Source organism: Tachyglossus aculeatus, chromosome X1 (genome assembly GCF_015852505.1).
Source record: "Tachyglossus aculeatus isolate mTacAcu1 chromosome X1, mTacAcu1.pri, whole genome shotgun sequence".
NCBI classification, from domain to species: domain Eukaryota; kingdom Metazoa; phylum Chordata; class Mammalia; order Monotremata; family Tachyglossidae; genus Tachyglossus; species Tachyglossus aculeatus.
The window spans coordinates 112,469,380-112,487,447 of NC_052101.1; the positions used below are offsets into that span (position 1 = coordinate 112,469,380).

Genomic DNA, 18,068 nt, shown 5'->3' on the forward strand with positions numbered 1-18,068 from the left:
AAACACACACACACACACACACTCATACACACACCAGCAGAAAGCAAAAGGAATATCACAATCCTTCCTTCCCTTCCCCCACCATTGCATTTTTAAGCCCTTACCCCAGAGGTGGGTTTTGCAAGTCAGCACCCCACCCCAAAATGAACTGCCCAGAAGGGAGAATGTGTGGATTGAATTCAATGGGGTGAGGGTGGGGGGCTAAATCATTGAAAGTCAGGGTCCTATCCAGAGATGCCAGCAGCATCAAACCAGGGCAGAAAAATGGCTGGGGTGGGGAGAGCAAGGGAAGCTCAAATCAAGATGACCTCCTATCAGGATCTTATGCCCCTCCAACCCACCAACTCCCCCCAAATCCCTTCCCCTCTGGACCACCAGACCAAAGCTTTTTTCCAGGACTCTCTCTCCAGAGCCCTACTGAACACTCCATTCCCAGTTCCCCTGTCCTCCTGATCTTCAGAAAAGACTAGATAAAAGGGGAAGAGGAAGGAAGCACCCCCCCACCCCAAGCGGAAAGGGGGTGGGTGAAGACAGACAGAGGAATCACCCGGAGCAGCACCCGGAGGCTCTTAAAACCACATCCCCCACCCATTTCACTGGCCAAACCCCCCCCCCCCCCCCACTCCCAAGAAAGTTCATTTGTGCAGCCTGCGGTGTGGGGGGCAGCTCTGGCCAACACCCCTTTTCTCTGCCTCTTAGACCCCTAGGGGAAGGAACTGCCAGCACATTGTCTGAATGGGGCTAGGGGCTCAGCTCCTGAAGGCAGAGACAGATGGGCGGGTGGGGGGAGAGATAGGAGAAAAATCAAAGGGAAGAGAGAAATGCTCATTTATACAAACATATACAGCCCCCATCGAACCCCACTTTTGACCAGGGCCACTTGTTTGTGGAGTCCATGGGAAATGAATGCCCTGACTCCTGGAGCCCTGGGTGGGAGAAGGGGCAAGAGAGCAGAGAAGAGAGAAATTCTGCAGGCCCAGAACCCTGCTCCAGGCCCACCCGCAAATCACTGTTTACATTCCTGCTGCTGCCTATACACCCCACATCACCAGTGGCTGTCAGAGGTTGGAGGGGAAGAGGGGGGCCGGGGAAGGCAGAAAGAGAAGGCGTGTCCACTCCCCCAGTATCTCCTCTCCAGCTGATAGGGGACGGAGTAGGGGAAGCAGCTTCCATCCAGTATATGGGCTGGAGAAGAGCCAAGGGTGTTCTCCTGCCAAAAAAACCCCGGTCATAGCCTCTGGCGCTCAGCCAGCCCCGCGCACACCCTGATGGCCAACCGCCAGCCCAGGCAAGCCACTGTGGGCGGCACCTGCAGAGCTAGGGGCTTGTCCTGTGGGATCGGGGAAACCGCTGCCCACCCCCCAGCCATGAAGAGGCCAAGCCCCCCGCCACCCTTCCTAGCAGTGGGCTGGGGGAAGCAACCAACTCAGTCACTCTAAAGGTCCCTGGGTGTGTGTTCATAGGGCGGGAGGAAGATGGGTGGAGGGTGGCAGACAGCCCTTCCCTCCCTCAGTTCCATGCCCAGACTGAAGCCACAGTGCCCTCCTCAAGTCTCTTGGCCGAACGCCCCCTCTCCCTCCCCTGACTCTACGCGGCCTTGCCAGCAGCCAAAACTCCCACAGTAGCATATCTAGGTCAGTGTTCTAATGAGCCCTGGCCACTGCGTAGCACCAGGCAGAACTAAGGTCGGGCTTGGAGGAGCCATGATCTCCAAGAGGGGGCAAGGGTAGTGCAACATTATCAAAAAGAGTAAGTATCGAGGTTCAAGAGTTCTGGGGTTTTAGTTCCCCCCCAGGCTCCAGTCTCCTGTGTACCCTAAGGTAAATTGTTTAACCTCTCTGAGCTTCAGTGTCTTCACCTGTAAAATGGGGACAATAATCCCAGCCTCCTCAACTTCATGAGGATACAATCAGAATACTGTTGTGAAAGTTTAGAAAAAGTCTACAAATTCAAGTTATTTTTATCGCTATTACTATTTAACCCTCGCCTAGACAACTAAACACTTCTACACCAAAATGCTAACCACTGGGCACAAGAAATGATTTTAGAATGGAGGCGGGTCACCAAAAGGGAGAAAAGCGACCCGCCAGCCCCCATACAAAAGCACACATTGGGCCATGGGGGAGCCCCTCAAAGCAGTGGTGGCTGAGGCAGCAAACAGGAAGGCCACCCGATAGCTCTTGCGATAAGGAAGATTCCTTCCCTTCCAACCCCGGAGCTATCTACAGGAAGTGTAAAAAAAGCCACATGAAAGCCGGGCCTATGATGGGGAGGAATGGGGGGAGGGGAGGATGGTGAATAAAGGACTGAGGTATGGAGGGGGACTATGGGGAGAGGGTATAAGCACACTCACACAATCCCCCACCTCAAACCAGGGAAATTTTGCAGGAAGCAGTGCAATGTGACATACTGTTGGCAGCCCCCTCTAATCAGCCATATCCTGGTGGCACTGGAAAACTGAACTATTCTGACCCCCACCCCATTTCCGGCCCCTGGAAAGAAAAGCATATTAAAAATACAAAAGCGGCTGGACTCATGTGGGGGCCTTGGAGATCTCGGGTAGGGAAGTTAGGGAAGGGAAATCTCTCCTGTCTCTCACCTCCTGCTACCCCACCCCAGAAGCAGCCACAACTTGGCAGATCACCAGCCCCCCACCCTCAGTAAATCACTTCACAGCCCGGATCTGAGAGAGGAAGGTCTAGGGGAAAACCTAAAGCCAGCAAAGGGGGGGGGGGCGAGGGGATGCAGGAAGGAGAAAGGGGAGGGAGGAGGGTTGGAGGGTCTTCACAACTGACAGGCTTCAGGGCAGGGAGGAAGGGGGAGTTGGGTGGTGGAGAGAAGACTGGTCAGATCCATGTTTGGAAGAAGCCTTGGGGAAGAGCACACCACTACCAGTGGCTATTTTAAGCCCCAGCAACAAGGCGGCTGTCGTTGGGATTTCATGCATGAATGCGTGTGTATGTGTGTACACACAACACACACACACACACCCCACTCCCACCCCACCCCCGGGAAATGAAACGGGTGGGGAGCCAAAGCGTTTCCAGTTCTCTGGTGATGGTTCGTACAATCCAGATTTCAACTCTAAACTGGAGCCAGACCCTCTTCCCACCCCTTGCATTCAGCCTGGCCCAAGACCCACTGACCCAATTCCTTTGACAGGAAGCTACTGCCCCACACCCCAATTGCTTCTACATGGCTATTTAGTCCCCACCACTCACCACTACCATTATCTACCATTTCCAGCTGTTTCTCAGGAGTATCAGGAAGGGAGGGAGAGAAAAAAAAAAGTGCTGGAGGAAAATCGACTTCACAGCCACCCCCCACCAATTCCCCCTTTCTCCCCCCCCCCCCACCCCAACCCATCTGGAATCCATCTGCTGCTGCTGTTTGTGCGGTTGGGCTCCCCTCCCCCCAGCCCTAATCAACATTTAAACTCGGATGGACTTAAACACATACATCAAAGTGGCTCCCTTTAGGGTCTCCAGGGAACACAGCTTTAAGCACATTTCCTTCTATTAGCCAAAGGCTTACAGTTCCAATCCTCAGCCTGGAATCAACAGAGAAGGGAGAGAGGGAGAGGGGGAGAAAGAGAAAAAGAGAGAGAGAGAGAGAGAGAGAGGGAGAGACAGGGGGGGAAATAGAGGACAGGGAGAGAGAGGACAGGGAGAGAGAGAAGGAGAGGGAGGGATCTGGGAGCTTAGAGGATCTTCCATTGGTTTCCCAAGCCAGCTTGCCCCTCTCCCCAACCCACCAACCAGGAGACACAGAAATCATCCCGAAGATATCCCAACCACACTCGGACAGGCTAACTTTCTCTCTCAATCCCCTAAAATGTTCAAACAGTTCTCCCAGGTCCCTAACACCAGCCCCAGGTGCACATAGGAAGGGATCCAGGAGGCAAGCAGGACTCTTCCCCTTGTACAGAGGTGGACTTGGCGACCTAGAGAGGTTCCGTAATTTGCCTAGGTCACACAGCAAGTCCCTAGAGAAGCTGGGATGAGACCCCAGGTCTCTTCACCCCACCAGGCTTGGCCAACACAATACCATAGCAGTCCCAACAGGAACATCCTATGGCCCGCTCCTGCTCCCAAGCTCAAGCCCACTAAATGGGAGAGTGAGTGCTGCAGGGATCCTTAGTTTTCCTGCCCCCCTCCCCCCTCCCCACCCTGCCACCAGCTCACCTCAGATCTCAGCCAGATTCACCCAGCACCATAGATGGTCAGATTAAACACACAGAGGAAGGGAAGGGAAAAGGAAAGGGATTTGTACCTGCTTAAATTGCTCCTCGTAGGTCCAGTCTCCATGGTCTGGGACTACTTGCTGTTGTTGCTGCTGCTGCTGCAGCTGGGAGAGGCCCTGGTGGGCCAGCCCAGGGGCCAGTCGCTCCTGCCCCCCAACCAGCCGGGGGGGCTCACCACCACGGAAGAGCTGGGGAACCTGCTGCTTGCGGGACAGCAGGGGGCCAGGACCCAAACGGGTCGGCCTTACTGGGCCAAGCCCATCTCCCACCATGCCATCATCCTCTTCATAATCATCCTCGTCTTCCTCTTCCTCCTCCTCCTCATCTTCCTCCCCCAGGTCCTCTTCAAAATCTTCTTCGTCCCATTTGTGTTTCCTAAGAAGTGTGGGGAGGGCTCTGAGTTGGGGGGCAGAGCCACAATCACAGATTCGGCAGCACTGATCGAGCCCTTCCTGGATGTAGGGCACCATACCGGGAGTTTGGAAACACACACTAACAAACATGGGTACCACACTAATACACAAACAACAGAAGACACAGCCCCTGCCCTCGAGGACATTACAATCAAACAAAAAGAAGCAAGCACACACAAATTGCCAAATGTACAAGAAAGCCAGGATGGGGAGTCAGCTATCTCGACATCTCACTCCCATAAGAACATCAAACCACAAGCAAGGCCATCCTGGGTCTGAACAATAGTTCACCCAGCATAGGATTATGTCTCCGATAGCAGCACCTGGACAGTTGGAGGAACTGTGTAATAATATTTTTGGCAAATACTAAGTGCTGGGGGTAGCTACAAAGTTATGAGATTGGACACAGTTCCTGCTCTGTATGGGGCTCACAATCAATGGTATTGAGTGCTTACTGTGTGCAGAGCACTGTACGAAGCGCTTGGGAGAATACAACACAGAGGTGGTAGGCACGTTACTTGCCTACAACGAGCTTACAGTCTAGAGGTGGGGACGGACGTTAAAGTAAATTACAGATACGTATGTTAGTGCACAATCTCTCATCCCTACTTTACAGATGAGGAAACAGAGGCCCAGAGGTAAAATGACCTGCCCAAAGGCACACAGAAGACCAGTGGCAAAGCTGGGACTTGAACCCAGGCCTCCTGAATCCCAATCCTATATTCTTTCCCTTGGCCTCCTGTGACATTGGGTGGCCCTCCTGGACGCCCAGCTTCATGGTTAGAGATAGACCATTTAACAGCCATCACTTTCCCTCAAGTGTCCCAGTAGGGACTGTAAGGTGGCACTCTGCTTCAGTAAAGTAAAAAAGTTTGCTGCGTGGGGGGGAGAGTGGGTCATTGACAATTCAAGAGTGACGTGGCTGCAGAAATGCCAACATAATCAGGGAATGGTGCAGTTTTCATATGAAGACAGACGGAAAGGGTTAGGGCTCTCTGGGTGGGAGAGAAGCAGGCTGAGAGGGGATGGGATTGGAGTTTACAGAACCATGAAAGGGCCGGTCAGGGCAAACACAGGAACTGTTGCGCTGTAAATCTCACCGCACCGGGACGAAGGGGCCCCCGTGGAAGCCGGAGCAGGGCAGGTTCAGAACAAGCCAAAGGCAACACCCAGCTCATGCAATTCTTTCCCACAGGAGACTGTCTAGAGACGTCAAGAGAGGTTTGAACAGATGAATGCATGAGAGAGCCTTGCTGGGTTACTTAAAGCACTTAGAACAGTGCTTTGCACGTGGTATTTGTTAAGCGCTTACTAAAATTATTATTATTAATAAAGGGAAGTTAGGGATGTGGGATTTACTGGGGGGGGGGGGGGATGACGGGTGTCGGATGGTCTGTCCCTCCCTGTGTCCAGAATGGTTTCCGACCATCACGCAGTTCCTCCGAGCATCCTGGTGCCACTGTCAGACATATAATTTTGTGACCCAGGATGGCCCAAACCACGGTCTGAGGTTGTCACGGGCTACCACTGGTAGGGGCCCCAGGCTGTACGCCTAGCAGATGATGATAATAATAATAATAATGATAATAATGGCATTTGTTAAGCGCTTACTATGTGCAAAGCACTGTTCTAAGCGCTGGGGTGGATACAAGGTGATCAGGTTGTCCCATGTGGGGCTCACAGTCTTAATCCCTATTTTACAGATGAGGTCACTGAGGCCCAGAGAAGTGACTTGCCCAAAGTCACACAGCAGACAAGTGGCAGAGCTGGGATTAGAACCCATGACCTCTGGCTCCCAAACCCATGCTCTTTCCACTGAGCCATGCTGCCTCTCATGGAACAACTAAGGATGACCACACACCATGACACAAAACCCTTCAACCAGGGACCAGGCTCCCAGAGCCACCCACCACTTCACCAGCTGTAATTCTACATCTGACATACCCCTCACCCTCAACCTGCCATTCTCCCTGCCCCTTTCTCCCCATCCTCCAGCTCACAGACTCCACAGCACTTGCTTTCCCTTCAACAATCACTCTGAGCAGGGGGCGGGGGCACTCCTTCTCCAGAGAAAGTTCCACGGAGAAAGACACAGACACCAAGAGACAGAGACATAGACCAGCGCTCTCCCCTCTAAACATTCTCTCACACGGATTGACCACACTGCAGCTGGCCAGAGGCCCCAACTCTCCAGTGTTTCAGGTCTGTGGTTTTAACACCATATGGTCTCTCGAAGCCTCCCCCCCTTCCTCCCCCCTCTGCCTCTGGCAATCATATCAGTCCCTTGAGAGCATGTTTGCTCAAGACAAGTGTCCGGCCATAAGGCCAGAAGCAGAAGGGGACCCAGGGGCCCCCCACTGCTCCCGAGGTCACAGGGGAACTGGGCTCAGGAAAGAGAGAATAATGAGCCAGCTTGGGAGGAGACAATCCCACCACCACCCCTACTTCTGGTGAGAGCTCCAGAGTGGTCTCAAGAAATCACTCCTGCGACTCAGGAGACTCCTTTGGGAGTGAGATGTTTCCTCTCCGGGTTGAGCTGCTTGCTCTGGGGAGAAAGGAAGATTGAACGAGGCGCGGTGGGGGGGGGCACCTAATGTGGACTCTTGGGTCCCACAAGCCAGAGCCGCTCCCATCGCTCAGTTATCAGCATCAAGGGGGCTGCGCCCTGCTTTTTTTTTGGGTGGGGAGGTGTCTCTATCCCAGCAGGAAGGGCTCATTTCATCTGGTGTAAAAGGAGTCAAACTGCCCAGAATCCTGTCTTGACCTCACTGCCCACCCAGCCCCAAAAGAGGCTCCTGTGCCAACTCACAGCTCCTCCTCCTCGTCCGAGCCCATCTCCTGGAAGTGCCCTTCTTTGCTTGCGCTTCCGTGGGGCGGCTCCTCCCGGCGCTGCCGCCCCACTTCCTCCTCTCCCTCTTCCTCCTCCTCGTCCTCTTCTTCTTCCTCGTCCTCCTCCTCCTCAGTGGCTGGGCTGTCCTCTGAGCCCCCAGGGCTGGGTGAGTGGCTCAGGCCTGCTGCAGCTGCCCGCATGGCTGCCAGCGCTGCCATCTGGGTCCTCTGCATCCGAGCACTCTCTGGCTCCCCATCCTCACTGCCAGCTGGGCCCTCTGGGCCCCGCCGGCCTGCTCCCACTCCGCCACCATTCCCAGGGAAAGCAATGTGGTTGAGTTGGGGGGGCAGGGCTGGGGGGGAGGCCCGGGGCTCCTGGGAGGGTGGCAGGGATGGGGCCGGGAGGGGCGGGGGCTGCTGCCGGGCCTCCAGCTCTTGTTGCTGCCGGGCCTCCAGCTCTTGTTGCTGTCGGACCCGCTGCTGCCGCTGCAGCAAGTTCTCCATCACCGCCTGAAGCTTCATGGTGCGCCGGCCAGAGGGCAGAGGCGCCCGGGGGCAAGGGGTTGGGGGTGGCAGGGCAGGGCCCTAGGAGGAGGAGAAGCTGGGAAAAAGGAGACACCTGGCAGCACTGTGCACCACCCAGCAAGAAGGCTGGGGAGGGCACAGCACAGCAGCGTGCTAGGAGCTGGTGAGTAGAGAAGCCCTACTCAGTGGAGTACGCTGGCCAGGGGCAGTAAGGGAGAAATGCCCAGTAAAAATATACCCTGGATTGGAAGGACGAGAGAAAAAAATAAGCTGCTCTGTGTGCAGAGAGCAAAGGCTGGCCTGGTCACCAAGAGGGCCAGGCAGGGGGCTCTCCTCTTCGGGCCTGGGTGTCTGGCAGTGCTGGGATTCAGCAGCCTCCCCCACCACTGGGCTCCCCAGACAGCAGCAGGTCAGGAGAGTGGGGTGGGTGGGGGAGGGAGTGGGAAAGGGGAGCGAGGTCGGGAAGCGGGGCAGAGTTTCGCTCTGGTCCAGCGGTGGTGGCCGTAGCCAGGTCAGCAGGTTGAAAGCGCCTAGTCCTTGCCTGGTCCTGTTTCATCCAGGTGTCTCTGGAAGCCTGCCCAGGAAAGAGAGGGGCAGGTTAGCATGGCCAAAGCTGTCCCTCTCCCTCCTACCCCGGGGGCCTGGCAGGAGAGTTTTCATGGCACCTTATTAAATCTGGTTTGGGGTGGAGGGTGGCAGGGAGGAAGGGCGTGCAGGTCTTGCAGGGAGGGGGAGGAGGTATAACTCTGGCAGCTTTTTCCAAATGCTCTAGAGGGGACAGTGAGAAAGTTGAATACCTCCCCCTTTCCCCGTCTGCAACCCCAATTCCCTGCTGTCACAACCCCACCTGCAGCCTCTTCTTTCACAAAGGGGAATGTTCAAGGTGCCCCTACCCTCTCACTTACTCCCCTTCCTCATCCCACAATTCTGTCCTTCCTCAACAAGCAGGGAAAGCTGGAAGAGGTGGGGGCCAGCCAGTCGGACCCTATGGGCCAGTGAAATGGCAGTCCAGGACAAAGACCAGGCTCAGAGGCGGGGGAGGAATTATCTGGCCTTGAGTGGTCAGGGGCCAGCAGTGAGTAGAGCGATGGTGGGGGGAGGGTGTCTATCTCCCCACAAGGGAGGGGAATCTTGGAGTCCAGGGGCCTGAAGGCCGCCTCCAACTCTTTCTCACCACCTCAAAATGAGAGGCAGAATCAGGATCCCAGCCAGTCACCCCTTTCTCCCTCCCCTCCCCGCTCGGCACTGTCCCCATCAGCAGATGCCATCTACCTGGACACCCACCCTCATCCCATCACACTACACTGCATGCCTCTTCTAGATGGATTCAGGCCCACCACGTTCACCTAGCATAGGGACTCTTCCCTTCCCCCTACATCCCACCCCGGGATCAAGTCCCGATTTCCACCTGGCTGGAGTCAAGGTTTTTCTGATGGGACTAAGTGGTCACATTCTCATGAAGAGGGGAACAGTAGCCTGATCCTGATAATTGGAGGGTTGGGGAAAAGGTAGAAAACACACTCCGTCATTCCTAGAACCTAATCTCCAGATCAGGCCTCTGCTTCTGTCTTTGAGGCAGACCCCAAGGCCTGTTTCTCAGAGCAGTCCAGAGACATCGATTCAACAAATTTCCTGCACCCCGGCTAGATCCGGAGTGACCCCTCCCCCTTCCTACGACTCCCAGGGAAGCCTTAACCAACATCTTGCCCAAGAGACATCTAGAAACTCCAACCCCAACGTGCCACATGTTGTACAAGGCACACAGATCCTGTTCTGACTTCTCAGGGCTGAACTCCGGTGGTTATTTCTCACCTCCTCCCTAAGACCCAGGATGATCCTAAGATCCAAGCTCTGGAAAAGACCTCAAATAATAATAATAAAAACAATAATAATAGACAACAATGATAATCTTATTTGTTAAGCACTTATTATTCATCAAGTATTGTTCTAAGAGTAGATACAAGATAAACAAGTCAGACACAGTATCTGTCCCACATGGCACTCGTAGTCTAAATAGGAGGGAGAACAGGTTTTGAATCTCCACTTTAAAGTTGAGGAAAATGAGGCACAGAGAAGTGACTTGACCAAGGTCACATGGCAGACAAGTGATAGAGCCAGGATTAGAACCCAGGTCCTATGACTCCCAGGCTTATGCTTTTTCCACTAGGTCACTCTGCTTCCATAGTCCAGTCATCTACTCCACTCCCTTGCCACCAAACATCATGGAGAAATCCACGTGCCTGATGTTTACAGTGGCTAGTTGGGGGCAGCGAGGAGGGCAGCGTGGGGTGCACTAGACTTCTTCCTCTGGAAAGTGGTGGGGCTGAAGGGTGTTCTGGGGGAAGGAACTCTTGAGGTTCACACACAGAGATTTTCCCCCACCCCTCCAATTGACCCAAGACCAGACCAGGGCATGTGGCTTCCCAAGAAGCCAACCATGCGGAGCAAGGGAGGGAGTGTCCGGGAACTTCACCCACCCCCTCACCCATATGCTGACCTCAGCATTAAGTGTTCCCAAAAAGGTAGGGAGAAAAAAGAATGGTAATTAGAGCCGCCTCGTAATAAAACACGCAGGCAGAGCTGGGGAGGCTTGCCCTTAGATGGAGAAGGTCCCTGGGATGGCAAATATCAAAAAGAGAAAAACACTACCCTCCCTCCCCCAATTCCCTACTCTAGCATAAAACTGATGATCCCAAAAGAAGGACATGCTGACCTGGTGATGGCCAATGAATAGTTATCATGGCCCTGAGGCACCCACTCTGCCCACAAGAACACATACCCTGCAGCTATACCCTACCGTTTCCCTCCTCTTCCTCCCTCTCCTCACACACCCACACACTCTCCCCAGTGGGCTGATACTGCTCTGCCAGGGCTAAGACTAAGCCCCCCTTTTCCTCATCTCCCCCCACCCCCACCTCCCCCCAACTTGCTCCCTTTGCTATACCCCCCTCCGCCCTACAGCACTTGTGTAGATATGTACATATCTATAATTCTATTTATTTTTATTAATGCCTGTTTCACTTGTTCTGATGTGTATATAATATCTCTAATTCTACTTATTTATATTGATGCCTGTTTACTTGTTTTGATGTCTGTCTCCCCTCTTCTAGACTGTGAGCCCGTTGTGGGCAGGGATTGTCTCTGTTGCTGAATTGTACTTTCCAAGCATTTAGTACAGTGCTCTGCACACAGTAAACGCTCAATAAATACGACAATGACAAAATAGCAACAAGTCCTGGACTCCATTTGGCTATGCTCACAGCCAGGGAAGGGAAGGTCCATGATTCAAACAGCAACTTGCCTGAATCGGACAGACCTAGGCCATCATTCATTCATTCAATCATATTTATTGAGCTTTTACTGTGTGCAGAGCACTGTACCAGAGGCTCCTCTCCCACCCCCAGCCCCCAACCTCAACATGGTTTCCCTTTGCCATATTGTCTACTCTTTCTTTGAACTAGATGTTCCAAGGGATGTCAGGAAGGGGGTACCCCACTCCCCCACCCCCATACCCTGCTCCAGTTCAGAATCTTGGAAAAAAGATGTGATTTCCCTGGGGGAAATGAGAATTCAGGAAAGTCCACCCTCCCCACCCGCTCTAATTCTGAGACCAATTTGGGTTGAGCCCAGAATTCATCCAACCCCATACAACCAGAGGGGTCAACAAACTTGATTTTCTAATGTCCTCAGGGGTCAGCCCCCCAACCTCATTCAAGACCCCTCCAAGATCACAGTGGGGGACCTCGGTGGAGTGGGAAACCCAGGCTACCTGAATTTCCCTTTCGAGGCAGGCTGAAACTCAGAGATAAAGACTTGGGTCTCAGCTTCTCCAGGGGAGATCTGAGTGCTCTCCCATCCCTCCCCAATATCTACTTCAGGCCCCTGTCTGAGCCCAATCCAGCTCTCATCTTCCCCACTAGCAGAGAGACTATAGAACCTGACCTGCAGCATCCCCCAACCTATAGGAGACCTTATGTTCAAGTCTCTCTCCTCCTCCAATCAACCAATCACTGATATTTATTGAGCGCTTGCTGTGTGCAGAGAACACTATATTAAGTGCTTGGGAGAGGACAATACACGGAGTTGGTAGACTTGTTCCCTGCCCTTTGACCAACCCAGCAGCCAGGGAATCCACTGCAAGAAGCCCCAGTCTGGGTGAGAGGACACAAACATCCAGAGACCAACTCCCTGATGTGCTTACCCCACATTCTCCCCACCTCCCAGCCCCGTCTCCAGACTCCTCTCACCCCTCTGCCACTGCTCTCCCCCACCACATACAGCCACGGGGCTAGCCCTCTGACCAAGTCCTGGGCCAAGCTGAAAGCCCTCAGCCGTCACCTCTCCTGCAAAAGTAGGCTCCGTTTTTAGAACCACCAGGCAGAGAGAACTGCATTTGTGTCTTCCTCTCTTTATGGCAGTGTCAAGTTTTAAATAGCCGGAATGCACAGCAAGTTCAGACCAGGCATCTGTGGCCTCTTATTGTGAGCAGTAGGATGAGGTAGAGGAAAGGCTGAAGGAGGTGATATGCTTTCTAACCTTTCTCCCCAGGGCCCTAAGCTGGACCCTGGGGAGAAAGGGTTTAAATTGGAACTGGGTCTCAGTTTACCCACCATGCAGCAGTCTCTCCTTGGAAATTCCTATGGGTCCACTGGACTCTTGGGAAAGGGAAGAAAGCCAGAGTTGCAATGGGTCTATGACACACTAGGGGAAGAGCTAAAATGTACTTTTTGTCATTCCCCACTCCGTCCCCCATTTAAGACATCCTCACACCCCTCCCTGTTTAGAAATCACCCTGCTCTGAAACCGCAAAGGTAGCAAAAGAGCTCTTCCTAATCCAAAATTTCACACCAGATGACAATTTCTGCCTACAGTTGGGGGATGAGGGGTGTGGATGAAAGAGCAGCTGGCAGTCAACTTAACCCCCGCCCCCCCACACCAGCCAAGGCTTCACCTAGAGTTCAAACTGCAGAAGGCTCAGTTCCCTAACCCCCACCCTCCTTGCAAAAGGCATGTATTTAAATAGTTGTGCAATTGGGGGGGGGGGGGGGGGGCATGTGAACAGGACAGAGGAGATGGTCTGGGTCAAAGGGCCCAACAAGTAACCAGACCAGCAACAACTGGTACGGTTTGGGGGTTGGGGGGAGGATTAGGGGCAGATGAAGCCACATTAAGGGTTAGCCTAAAAAATAGAAAGCAAGAAAGGTGGAGAGAAAAAGAGAAAATTGCATTGGGTAAAAGGGGGGAGTGGGCTGATGCCTCCGCTGCTGCCGCCTCCTCCCCCTTCGAATATGGATTTTATTTACAAGTCAGCTCCATTCAATCGATATTTCCTGCCGATTTCGCCACCCCCACCACGTAAGCAACTAAAAGAGGAAGAATAATTAGGGGAAGGGAAAAGAGCAGAGGGGACGGAGTTGGTGTTTTTGGTGGGGGTTGGGGGGACACGGACACACACACACAGCAATTAGAAGCCGTATAGCGGGGGTCATCCCGTTCCCTTCCCACTGCCCCCGGAAAAAGTCAGAGGGGCGAGCTTTTGACCAGGGCTGGGGGGGGGGGTGGAAGAGAGGGGGCAGGTTGGGGGGGGGTCTCGGCAAGCCCGACGAACCTATAAAGAGAAGCAGAGATGTTGAGAGGCGGTAAAGGGGATGGGTCCCCCGGGTCCTGGCCCGGCCATGGGTTGGAGGCGCTCGCTAAGGGTCATATATTCTGCAACGACATCTCTATCTAATACCTCCCCCCCCCCGAAAAAAACACACACATAAAACCCAACCCGATAGGAGGAGGAGGAGGATTTCCGCTTTGAGGAACAAACAAAATGGTCTTTGAATGCAAAACTGATTTCGAGAGACCCTTTCCGAGTAGCGGCCGTTTCCCCTTTGCAAGTTACACAATATACGGGGGTTGGGTGGGGGGGGGCGCCTTATTAAAGAGGAGGGGCGACATGAAAGTTGCAACCGGTGGGTTCCGGGAGAAGAAGGGGCTGCCTTCCCCACATCGGAGATATCCCCGGACTTAAGTTTCCACCGCCCCAACAAAGACAGCGTTCTGGGGTCACTTTGACTCTCCCCAACCCCAGTTTCTCAGGTCACCCGGGGCACCCCCCCCCCCCGGGGAAGGTAAATTGGAAGGGCCAGTTTGTCCCTACCCCAGATGATAGTTTGGGGTGGAGAGAACTTACCCAATGCCACAACCGCTCTGGGGCGTCTCATAGCCCCCAACTCCAGCTCGCTTCGCCGGCGGCCACCACTCCACCTTGCTGCCCAGCCCCGCCGCCGCCTGGACTTTCTGGCGGCTGACTCGCCCTCGCTCGCCTTTCTGTTTTCGTTTTTTTTCCCCCTGGCTTGGTCCCTATCTTTTAATTGTGTTTGTTTCAATGCCCCCCTATCTGACCTGATTGGTAAGTTTCTCATAGCACGCAGCTCCTACCCTCCCTCCCCCCGCTCGTTTTCCCCCTCCCCCTGCGGCCTAAGGCGTGCTCGCCGCCCCGCAGACTAATCATTGGGTGACAAATAGCAATCAGATGCAAATTCCTAACCTCTGAATCAGAGGACCGGACTAGGGAGCGTCTCCCAATTCCTCCTCCACCCGGGCAGTTGTTTCCCCCCCCCCACCTCGTTTTTTTTTTTTCCCAGAGCTGCAGAAACACCCCCCCATCCGACCGAGGGAGAGAGATTTGGGGTGGGGCGGTGGGTTTCCTAAAGAGGGGTTGGGTCAAGAGGAGCAGGGCAGGCAAATGATAGGGTTGAGTCTCTTTTAAATTAAAAAAAAGTAAGCCTGGTGGGAACGCCCCCTCTTTAGGGACCGTCGGGAAAGTCCTTTCGCCCGTCCGGCAGCCCTACCGGGTTTGGGGAGCCCTTCCTCTTGAAAGAAGAAAAGTGGGGTGGAGCAGGCCTTGGTTACTCACCTTCTACAGTACTTCTTCTCCCCCACACACACACACAGAAAAAGGGAGTATTTTAGAGCCCCGGGTTGAATCTCGCTTTCCACCGCAACTTCTGTTGAGAATTCAGGGGTGGAATCCAGCCGCGCGGCTTTCTACTTGTGACGTTGACTACCACCGGCATTCCGCCTCGGGAAGCCGGGCCTGACGTGGAGAGCGGCATGGGGAGACGCCGGCCGGGTGTTTTGTGGAGCGAGAAGCGGTGGTTTGGGCCCCGTAAAAGCGGCAGACGTGCTGACTCTATTGACATATGTTGCCAGTTTGTACTTCCCAAGCGCTTAGTACAGTGCTCTGCACATAGTAAGCGCTCAATAAATACGATTGGTGATGATGATGACTCCGAAGTGGGGCGGGGGATCCGGGGATCGGAAGAAGAAGGCAACTTTTTTCATGGGATTCCCTCAACTCCCTTCAGCTGCAGAGGCTAGTTGTCCATGCAGACCCATGAGTCCAGTTTGGATTGTAGACGAGTGGGAAATAGGGTGGTTCAGGCCAATGGGGATTTTTATCTTTTAGACTGTGAGCCCACTGTTGGGTAGGGACTGTCTCTATATGTTGCCAACTTGTATCATCATCATCATCAATCGTATTTATTGAGCACTTACTATGTGCAGAGCACTGTACTAAGCGCTTGGGAAGTACAAATTGGCAACATATAGAGACAGTCCCTAGCGCTTAGTACAGTGCTCTGCACACAGTAAGCGCTCAATAAACACGATTGATTGATTTAGGTATCAATTAGCAGGATCATTTTAATGCGTAGACTCTACCTGGAAGAGTAGGCTCTTTTTTAAAAAAAAAAAATGCACGATCGTCCGGGAAGTAACCAAATAAGGGTATCCGATCATTTGCCTGTGACAGAGGCAGAGTCAGAAGACAAACTCCTCAAACCAAGTCTGTGCAGGGCTTGTGACTGGTGTCTTGAAAAGGGAAATCAATCAATGGTATTTATTGAGCGTTTACTGTGTGCTCTTGCTCTCCTTACTATACTAAGGAGGGGAAAGAGATATTGTCTTTCTGCTTCAGTATCTGTCTCTGAGTTTACTTATCACTGTTGGTCAGGAGAGAAAAGACTATGCCCGCAGGAGGGGAGAAGGCAGAATTGTTACCAGAATTAATAACTAGTGGTGGCTCCAAGGATGTGGAATGGAGGCAGGAATTTCATAAAGGGAAACCCCACGCTTGGATGTTTCAGACCAGAGCCCCTTGAGAAGGTCCGGGTGTGGGATGGAATGAATTAGTTCCTGGGGTCGGTTTAAATTGATCCGTTTGAGGAAAAGTACCTTGTGCCTGGGAGGGGAAAGAGGTGGGGACCAAGGCCCCTTCTGTGGGTCGAAGTGTGATTTTTCTGACTGCATTTGGGCAGCTGTCCCATTTGGGACAGAGAAAGTCAAGGAGGACTCTCAGGAGGATGGAGCAGTTTCCATTCCAAGATCAATCAATCAATCAATCGTATTTATTGAGCGCTTACTGTGTGCAGAGCACTGTACTAAGCGCTTGGGAAGTACAAGTCGGCAACACATAGAGACAGTCCCTACCCAACAGTGGGCTCACAGTCTAGAAGAGGGAGACAGAGAACAAAACCAAACATACTAACAAAATAAAATAAATAGAATAGATATGTACAAGTAAGATAAATAGAGTAATAAATATGTACAAACGTATATACATATATACAGGTGCTGTGGGGAAGGGAAGGAGGTAAGATGGGGGGATGGAGAGGGGGACGAGGGGGAGAGGAAGGAAGGGGCTCAGTCTGGGAAGGCCTCTTGGAGGAGGTGAGCTCTCAGTAGGGCCTTGAAGGGAGGAAGAGAGCTAGCTTGGTGGATGGGCAGAGGGAGGGCATTCCAGGCCCCGGGGGATGACATGGGCTGGGAGTCGATGGCGGGACAGGCGAGAAGATGGACTGGAAAGGTTAGGGCTTCTGTCAGAAAATACTGGCTGAGAGAGGATGTGGAGGATGTGGATTGGGCCAACACAGAATTGTTGTTTTCCAGATCCCTTGCCACCAGAATGAAGGAGTACCCACTGAGGGTGCAGGGAGGTAGTAGTAGTCAATCAATCAATCAATGGTATTTATTGAGTGCTTGCTGAGTGCAGAGCACTATACGAAGTGCTTGGAAGACGACACAAGTTGGCAAACATGTTCCCTGCTCACCAGAAGATTTCAGTCTAGAGGGGGAGACAGACTTTCAAATAAATTACAGATATGGACATAAGAGCTTTGGGGCTGCCAGTGTGGGATATCAAGTACCATAAGCTCCTTGAGGGAAAGGATAGTGTCTACCAACTCTATTGAGATGTATTCTCCAAGGGTTAATTCTGTACACTACACACAGCACTCAGTACATACCACTGATTGATTTATTCTTCATCCAGCAGAAGGGAAGCAACTATAATTTGCTCCTAGCACAAATGTTCCTCATTTTTCCCCCCTTCAACCCCTGCTACCCTGGCCTAGAGCTCCCTCCCTTCAACAGACCACAGCACTCCCCAGGTTCAGTGCCCTCCCAAAATCCCACCTCCTCTAAGAAGATTTCTCTGATTAGGTCCCAGCACTCCATCATACAAACCACCAGCCAACCTCCAGCACTTGCACACTTACCTTCAGTTGCTTCCTTTAATTTATTTGCAAATATTTTCACATCCGTCTCCCCACTTAGAATGCAGATTATTTGTGGGCAGGGAACACTTGTTTGTTTTGTACTTCTCAATAGTTTAATAGTCAATCAATGGTACTTATTCAATCATATTGAGCGCTCACTGTGTGCAGAGTACTGTACTAATGGCTTGGAAAACTACAATACAGTAGAATTGGAAGGTGTGATTCAATTAATCATTGGTGTTTATTCAGAGCTTACTGTGTGCAGAGCGTTGTACTAAGCACTTGGGAGAGTACACTTCAACAGAGTTAGCAGATACTTTCCCAGCCCACAATGAGCTTAGAGTCTAAAGGGGGAGACAGATATTAATATGACTACATAATTTATAATATAATTTAAAGATAATTGCTGTGGGGTTGAGGGTGGGGCAAATATGCAATGCTCAAAGGTCACAGATCCAAGTGCATAGATGATGCAGAAGGGAAAGGGAGGTGGGGGGGGAGGGGGTTGAC

The 18,068-nt window shown here is 52.7% G+C and overlaps 1 protein-coding gene across 3 annotated transcripts in view; it reads right to left on the reverse strand.

Annotated features, from left to right (window-relative positions):
* ARID3A (AT-rich interaction domain 3A) overlaps window positions 1-15,006 on the reverse strand; it is a 43,232-nt gene extending 28,226 nt beyond the window's left edge. For 2 of the 3 annotated variants that reach the window (XM_038740142.1, XM_038740140.1), the window contains exons 1-3: window positions 14,192-14,373; window positions 7,466-8,584; window positions 4,273-4,618 (exon numbers count right to left, since the gene is read on the reverse strand). In XM_038740142.1, coding sequence (XP_038596070.1) covers window positions 4,273-4,618; window positions 7,466-8,007 — 888 coding nt within the window. In that variant the 5' untranslated portion in view covers window positions 8,008-8,584; window positions 14,192-14,373. Of the gene's footprint in view, window positions 1-4,272; window positions 4,619-7,465; window positions 8,585-14,191; window positions 14,374-14,917 lie in introns of those variants that run through there. The other variant, XM_038740141.1, reaches the window with a different exon arrangement.
* Between the last annotated feature and the right edge of the window lie 3,062 nt (window positions 15,007-18,068).